This window comes from Oryzias melastigma, unplaced genomic scaffold (assembly GCF_002922805.2).
Source record: "Oryzias melastigma strain HK-1 unplaced genomic scaffold, ASM292280v2 sc00240, whole genome shotgun sequence".
Lineage (NCBI taxonomy): Eukaryota > Metazoa > Chordata > Actinopteri > Beloniformes > Adrianichthyidae > Oryzias > Oryzias melastigma.
The window spans coordinates 103,584-112,539 of NW_023416887.1; the positions used below are offsets into that span (position 1 = coordinate 103,584).

At 40.0% G+C, this 8,956-nt stretch overlaps 1 protein-coding gene across 1 annotated transcript in view; it reads left to right on the forward strand.

Annotated features, from left to right (window-relative positions):
* The window catches only part of LOC112141381 (disabled homolog 2-interacting protein), a 31,749-nt gene that overhangs the window by 3,679 nt on the left and 19,114 nt on the right, over positions 1-8,956 (forward strand). The window contains exons 4-5 of the mRNA XM_024264506.2: positions 5,357-5,433; positions 5,870-5,979. Coding sequence (XP_024120274.2) covers positions 5,357-5,433; positions 5,870-5,979 — 187 coding nt within the window. The remainder of the gene's footprint in view (positions 1-5,356; positions 5,434-5,869; positions 5,980-8,956) is intronic.

Consider the following 8,956-nt stretch of genomic DNA (forward strand, 5'->3'; position numbering starts at 1 on the left):
AAAGATTCTGCGTCACAGATTTTAAAGATTTTGCAGTTCAGGACTCTAAAATGATGCACTGTCCACCTCAGATTCAGTTTTGGCTCTTGAAGTGTCCAGCAGCAGAGTTGGACGTGGAGAGCTCAGCTCAAGTTCTGCTTGGAGCAGCTTAGAGCTGTGAGGGGAAATCTGTCTTTCTGGCAAAGATATTTTTTTAATAAATTGACAATTTGGATCATCATACCTGCATGGTGGTGTAGTGGTAATCACTCTTGTCTCACATGTGTGGGTTTTCTCCAGGCGCTTCCTCCCACGGTCCAAAAACATGCTTCTTTTGTTAATTGGTGACTCTAAGCACATGAGTCAAAGTCAAGGCCCAGGGGCCGGATCCGGCCCTCCAGATCATTTTCTTTTATTGTTATTAATGACCCGATGTTATCTTGCTCTCATTTCTAGCTTGTATAATTTTGACAAAATATATTTTTATTTAGAGTAAAATATTGAAAGTTATTTAAGGTTTAAGTTGATTTATTCTGGAATGATATTCCTGCCTTTTTATTATTCATAATTTTGCTTAAAAGTTACAGTTTTAAAGTTTTCAAAATTGGCATTCTGCTAGCTTTTTGGACTAGTTTGGCATTTGCTAAGATTTTGTTGGGCTGTTTTGAAGTTTAGCTAATATTTCAGCTACATGCTAGATGTTTTGGCTAATTTATTTATTTTTATTTTTTATTTTTTTTGATAGCCAGCTAAAATATAAGCTAAATTAGCCTGAAAAACAAAATAAATAAATAAAAAAAAATAAAATAAATTAGCCAAAACATCTAGCATGTAGTGAAAGATAGCTAAACTTCAAAATAGCATAAAAAACTTAAAAAGCCTAAACTAGTCAAAACAGCTAGTGTGTAAATATTAGCCTAACTCCAAAACAGCCAACAAAAAAAACTTTTAAAAATAGCTAAAATTACCTAAAACAGCCAGCATGTAGCTGAAATATTAGCTAAACTTCCAAATAGCTTAAAAAATCTTAGTAAATGCCAAAATAGTCCAAAAATCTAGAAGAATGCCATTTTTTTTATTTAAAACTGTAACTTTTTAACATAATTATGAATAATACAAAAGCAGGAATATTATTCTAGAATAAATCAACTTAAACCTTAAATAACTTTCAATATTTTACCCCTCAAACATTAACTTCCAAGTCCCTAAATAATTTATGTCTTTGCTCTCAGTTAATCAGTATTTAAACTCAAATTCATTAGAAGTGGACACATCACTTTATTTGACTCATGCAAGACTAATTAAACAATTTCATATGTTTTAAGCACATAGTAAAGAGTGCAGTGCTTTCTGTTTGGCTGCAGTCCCATCACAAGCAGAAGTTACAAAAACTTGATTCTGTGTGAAATCAGAGAAACATTCCAAACATCCCAGAAGCGGTTCATCGAGCTGCTTTTCTCCCCCAGAATCTGATGGAATTATAGTATAAATGGTTGAAAAGTTACAGTAAGTCAAAGAACACAAACGCTGGTGTTAAAAGGTTACCCACTATATTCCAGGCTGGAGCCTGTCCCTGCCACTGTTGGGCAAAGGTGGGCTGCACCCTGGACAGATCCCAGCCTGTCACACAACCACACAAGCACTCCCACATGCACATCTCGCCATACTAAAACTAAATCATTAAAACTTTGAAACCAAAACGTTTTAATATAATTATGAACTAGATATATAGCATTACCTGTAATAATACTAGTGTGAATGCTGTAAGCTGAATTTGGCTGTTGAAGATGCTAGTGTTGATAGCTGAAGATGCTGAAATTGACAGCCAGCTAAAATATTAGCTAAATGCCAACAGTAAAAAAAAAAAAAAAAAACTTAGGTTTGTCAAAACAGCTAGCATGTAGCTGAAATATTAGCTAAACTTCAAAGCAGCCCCCCAAAAAACTTAGTAAATTCCAAAATAGTCCAAAAAGCTATCAGAATGCCAATTTTTTAAAACTATAAAACTGTAACTTTTTAACATAAATATGAATAATAAAAAGACAGGAATATTATATTAGAATAAATCAACTTAAACATTAAATAACTTTCAATATTTTACTCTCCATAAAAATATATTTTGTCAAACTTATTCAAGTTAGAAATGAGTACAAAATATCATCAGGTCATTAATAACAATACAATATTGATAAAGTATCAAATAAAATGATCTGGAGGATATGATTATCCAGTGGGCCGCATCAGGCCCCGGGGCCTTGACTTTGACACATGGTGCAACATGTTTGAGTCGTTTGTTGTTTTATATCATGGAGTTAACTTCTTGCACCTGCTAGCCTCTACCAGCAGAGGGAGCTGTTTCCTGACATTTATTATTCCTGAGTGTCAAAAGTGGCTGATCGTGTCTGTCTGCTGAGACAAACTATGTTCACAGTAAGAAGTATGAGTGCATGTCCTTGTGCTTCAGAGGGTTTGTGTGTATCTGTGTGTGTGTACTGAAGGGGGCCTGTACCATGCAAAATCTACTTTAAGTGTCTTAATGCTCATTCCTCACTACAAACAAACCCAAAGCGGAATTTTGATCCGTTCTCACACATGTTCTTCTGAAGACCTGCGTGAAAATGAGCAGGTTCTCACATGTTGATGACACAAAGTGAGAACAATCCCTTCCAGAATGAGTCTGTGCTGCCAGGCTAACACAAACACACTCTTTCTCCCTGAAGCTAGCAATGATCAGCAAAAAACGTTTATTTTATATTTACAACACCGTATATCTTCTGATTGTTTCCTGTCTCCAATATCTGCCAGGTCTAACAGGTGTCTGTTACTTTAGACATGTCTCTAATAGTGGCCGTCGTACAGACGCCATCTGTCTGGGCTATTTGTGTTGTAATCCAGAGCAGCGATGGTCAAGGAATGCACATTTGATTTAGCATGTAAGCTTGATGCGGTGGCACACGCCAAATTAACATTCTGGTGAGGAATCTGCACCACATTTAAGGTGGAGCCTGAAGTATCCAGGAATGTTGGGGACATTGGGAAGACGCTGCAGAAATGGAGCAGACTATTTCCTGGTGGAAAAAGAGAGCGACAAATTAGAAGGACTGGTTTGAACACGGATAGTTGAGGAAAGACGGAAAGATGTGCTGTCTGCGAACGTCAGGGCTACTAAAGGCAGACACACAGTATGCACATCCATCTTTGCAAAAGTTTGTTTTCGTGGGAGAAACGCAGACACGCTGCCGAGGATATCATAAAATGGGCGGGACCCAAAAGGAGTGGAAGGCGGAGCCTCAGAGGTTGAGGCGTCCTACTTCTGGCTAGAAGAAGAGTAACTCATATTTCATAAATACTGTGTTCTTCAGTGTGCCAAAGGTCAAATATGATCATATTTATGGATATAATTTACTCTGAAAGGATTAAGAAAATCCCGGTATGATCCAGGGGTGGGCGAACTGCAGCCTGGGGGCCAAATACAGCCTGATAAACTATTCAATCTGACCTGCCAAATGGGAATAAGTTATAATGATAATGCGTATTTGTTTTTTTTCCCTGTAATTGTTTCCCCATAGATGACGCCTATTAAATACAATGACCTTTGTTGAGGTGCAGAAAGTTATCCTGCATTCTGTTATGTTGGAAGATATGCTTTTTTTGTACATTTATGTGTGTTTTTCGAGTCAGAGAATCTTTTTTTTTTTTTATTCAAACGCCACATGAACACATCATTTCTCTAAATTTATGGTTTTCCCTGAAAAACTTCGACCTATTGTTACAATTGGCTCTAAAATCATAGAGTTGATGTTTTCATTAAAGTAAGGAAGGACTTTGACACGATTGATCACAACATTCTGTTTGACAAACTTCAGTCTCATGGTATTAGAGGTGTTGCATTACAATGGGTGATGAGTTACTTAGACAACCTTCAGCCGTCTGTGGAATATGCAGGACATTTATCAAAACACCAAAAAATACATTGTGGCGTTCCACAGGGCTCAGTAATGGGACCAAAGTATTTTATTTTATGCATAAATGATATTGTGATGTGTCCAAAATATTGCAATTTGTTCTGTTTGCAGACAACATTTTTTTTTCTGGGAAAAACTTTAGTTTCTACTATGGAGAAAGAAATGGTTTTGCTTCGTATTGTTTAGAAGTCTGAGGTAAATTCTTATGAATCAAAACTAGAACCTTTAATGATTTTGCAAAAAGAAATCCTTACGAATAATGCATATGACTCCCGACACACTTCTAAACTATGTTTTAAGTCAAGAATGCTTAAATTGAAGCATGTCTGTTCTCTGCAGACCCCATGCTAATGTTTAAGGCCAAACATGTATGTTGCCATGTAGTTTACAAAATATTTTTGTTATAAATGAAGGAAATAGTAGAAGAAATTATGACTTTAAGGTACCTAAAGTAAAAACTACACTTAAACAAATGACTACTTCCTTTGGTTAAAAAATGGAATAAGTTGGAAAATGAGCTGAAAAAATGTTTAAGTATTGTTAGTTTGAAGTATAAATGTAAAAACAAAATGATTGATTTGTATGCAGCCTGATGTAAATATTGTGTTCTTGTTTTTATTACGTGTTATCATTTTGTGTTTATTTTGATTATGCCCACTCATTTAGCCATCTGTTGTATTATATGTAATAATGAGAGTGGGGTACGGATTAATAAGACTTTGTCTTCATTCCACTCCTGTTCTTCATCAGTAGATTGTATGTATTGTACATTCTAACTGGAAAAGAACAAAAAAATAATAACATGAGAACGAAAGTCACAGTTTTAAAATAAAACCCAACGTTTTACATTAGTTTTAATTAAAATTAAACCAGGTTTTCATCCAGATTTAATGGTATTTATTTCTCTTCTGAGATGGATTACCAAAATACTCCATGAATCTGGTCCTGGTTCGGGCCTTTGGTCAAATTTTAGAACCTTTTTTTGCCCACCGCTGGTATAGGGGTCTGTGTTTACCTGTGTGTGCATACCTGTGCATATTTATGTTTGTGTACCTTTGCATGTATGTGTGGGTTTGAAAAATTCTGAATTCTGAAGAAAACAAAGGAATATATTGACATTAAACAGAATTTGACAACATATGACGAAAACCCCCATATGAAAAAACAAGAGATAAGAATTAATTGTAAACTCAAAGTTGTAAACATTGTTAAATTCAAACGAAACATAAACTTTCTCTACATTTACTGGTTGTGATATTTGATGAAGTATCATCTCTACAGCTGCTGCCTGCTGCAGGTTGTCTTGACGACGCCTGACACCAGCAGTTGCCATGGTAGCAACCGCAGTGAGCAGAAGAGCGAGCGCTGCTGAGAACTACAGATACTCCCATGATGCACTTGGTGTGTTCCAGATGGTGCAGACAGGCGGCTGCGCAGACAGAGCATGCCCAGTGGTCCCGTCACAGACACGCCCACCACCAGAGTGACAGTGAGACCCCCCCCACACACACACACACACACACACCCCTCCCCCAAGAGCAGCCTGTGGTTTCCGTGGTAACAGCAGCTCAGATGCTGTCAGCTGAAGGGCTCCACCTGCAGGTGAGGTGTGACATCACAACAGAGACAGGTGTCAGATCTGTTCCTGCACAGCCTCACGAGAGCAGGGAGCTTTTATCATGGACATTACTGTGGAACCAGCAGATCAACGTCACGTTTAAGTTCAGAAAAAGTCCAATCAAAGTCAGAGGAGTCATCAAACAGCTTCAGATCATTTCTGTGGTGACAAAGTGCATTATAGAGAATAAAAAACTAGAGCTGGAAGCAGCAGAGTGAATGTCTGCTTCCAGGATGCTGATCTGTGGGGTTTCTGTAGCAGACAGTGACCTGTTTTCCTGATCTCCATTTCCTCTGCGTCTCCTCAGGGTTTTCTGTCCCACAGACTGAAGCAGTCTCTGCGGCGCACCCGCTCCCAGCCCAAACTGTCCCGGCACAGGAGCCTGAGGGCTGACCCGCTCAACAGCACTGACACCAGGTAACGGGGCAAAGGTCATGACAAACCTGTTGGACTTGAACAGAGGGGGTTTGCTGTAGAAACCACGGCCCGTTCTGGCTTCTGGGTCTGATCTGACCCAGCTCGTTCTCTGCTTTGTGGATGTGATCTGACGGCTGCAGCAGCTCCACCGACATGGAAGATGTTGTGGAGGACGCCGGGCCCTGGAAGGCTCGGTGGGACTCCTCACAGAGCATGCATGTTCCACCAGAGGAGGGGCTGAACAAGGACACAAGGAGCGTGGAAAGGAGATGAGGGGAGGAAGTAGGGCAGCTTCACTGCAGGGGAGGGGTGACTGCTGACAGAGGGGGAGAGAGAGGGAGAGAGAGCCGTGGCTGCGATGCTTTGTAGCATCCGCTAGCAGACAGACAGACGGACAGGCAGACAGGTCCTCAGCCCTTCCAACAAACAGCATCAGGATTAGCAGCTTCTCCATCTTTCTCATCCTCCTGTTTGCAGCTGAGGGAGGACATGGCTTCCTAACCCCCCTCCCCTCCCCTCTCCTCTCTTCTCCTCTGCTCTCCTCCTCCTCACTCAAAATGCTCGGTTAGTATCTCTGGCTCTCATTAAGCGTCTTTGTAATTTGAAAAGTCTATGCTGCGGTGTGTGTGACGGGGGTGCATACATGGCGGTGTCCTCCACCTCATTTGCATGTCCATGCATGCTGCGTTTCTCTCAGTGTGTGTGTGTGTGTGTGTGTGTGTGTTATCCTAGCTGCAGTCTGCACACAGCTAGCCTGCTCTGTTAGCATGTCGCTACAGTTAACCTGATCATCTTCATCCACACACACATGCACACTAGCATTGTTAGCATGAAGGAGCTTGTTCAGATGATGACCATGGTTGTTTGTGTTGGCTTTGGGGGTTCTGCGTGATGATAGGGGGGATCCTGACGACCTCCTGCTTTTTCTGCTGCCTGCAGTTTTCCTGAAAGCTTTAGGTTCCTCTGGTGTGATCTAGTGCTGCCACAAACGATTATTTTACTAGCCGACTAACCACCGATTATTTTTTTCCGATTATTGAACCGATTATTGGTTCGTGCACAAAGTGGATGTAGAGCACGCATCTTAACCATCATTAGCTTTAAACTAAATAAAAACTAGACATATAGCATTACCTGAGATAATGCTAGAGTGAATGCTGAATTTGGCCGCTGAAGATGTTGAAATTGATAGCTAAAAACGCTGAACGTGATAGCTGAAATCACTGTAGCTAGTAGCTTAAAACGGCTGAAACTTATAGCTGATACCCAGCTAAAATATTAGTTAGATGCCAAATTAGCCTAAAAAATGACAAAGAAACCTAAGTTACTCAAAACAGCTAGCATGTAGCTGAAATGTTAGCCAAATTCCAAAATAGCCTAAAAAATAGTCCATAAATCTAGCAGAATGACATTATAACTTTCAACTTTACTACACTCCGACTCCATATAATATAAAGTAACGACTAATCAACTATTGAATCAGTCGTCGACTATTTTAATAGTTGATCAGTCGTTGATTAGTCGACTAATCGTGGCCGCCCTCCTGTGATCTGATGGTCAGTCTGCTGCTGCTATGATTCGTAGGAACAACAATCATCGTCTAAATGCCTCTTCAGCTGCCGTTTGTGTTGCTGAGGCAGTCACAACATCTCCAACCTTTGTGCCAGCTTCTATTCCAGCTTCAGCTGAACTCATGCTCCGGTGGTGAGACTGAAGAGCAGGCCAGAGTCCATCAGAAAGAGCGGATGGAGATGTCCTCCAGTGATGGTCCTGGTTTGTGATTCTGTTTTGATCTGTGGAGGCTGCGGTGACAAAGACTGCAGCTGAAAAGTGGCGCCTCCATTCTGAGTAAAGGCGTGCATGACATCTGTCTGGTTTACGACCAAGATCAATGCCAGTCGGTGTGTGAATGACTCCGGTTCCGATGAAAGGCTGTGTTGACATTCCACACGCTGCGTCCTGGATTCAGACTGAGAGCAGCAGCATCGGCACAAACCAGCAGCGGCTCCAACACCAGTCAGTGTTAGCATGTTGTCATCAAAGTGCTCCGTTGGTTTCTGGTTATGAGCGTTGGACAGAAGTGGGTCGAACCGCACAGAGATGGTGAAAGTGAATGTCAGTTTTTAAAAAAAATGTCGTATTTAGATTTTCACAACCATACAGCTGAGTTCAAGCTGGATGCCTCTGCTTTTCTGAAACTGCTCACACCTGCAGAAACATCATAAAAGTTGGACTTTCACAATAACTTGTTAACAGGGGTCTCAAACTGGTGGCCCGTGGACCGTTTGCAGCCCCCACCCTATTATGAAAGTTCAGTGTCTACTAAGCATATCTTCTGCATGTCCACGCTTCTTTGATGATAGCTTTATATTTCCTTTGGGATGTTTCAGCTTTATGCTTAAAACTTTGCGTTTGCTATTGTCGTTGGATGTGGTCGTCAGTAGAGTCCTTAGCAACAGTTGCTAGCATCGTTAGCTCCCGTCGTTTCACAGGACACACAGAAGATATTGCTTAGTAAATAGACATGAACAAATGTTCAATAAACATGTAACATAGATCACATGTGTCAAAGTCAAGGCCCGGGGGCCGGATGCGGCCCTTCGGGTAATTCAATCCGGTCCTCCAGATCATTTTATTTTATTGTTATTAATGGCCCGATGTTATCTTGTGCTCATGTCTAACTTGTATAATTTTAAAAAACGATATTTTTATGGAGCATAGAATATTGAAAGTCATTGAAGGTTTAAGTTGATTTATTCCTCCCCTTTTAATATAAAAGTTATAGTTTTCAAGTTTTAAAAATTGGCATTCTGCTAACTTTTTATATTATTTTGGCATTTACTAAGATTTTTTTTAGACTGTTTTGGAGTTTAGCTTATATTTACATACTATCTGTTTTGGGTAATTTTGGCTTTTTTTTCTATTTTTTGGCTATTTTGAAGTTTAGCTAATTTTTCAGGTACAGGGTAGATGTTTT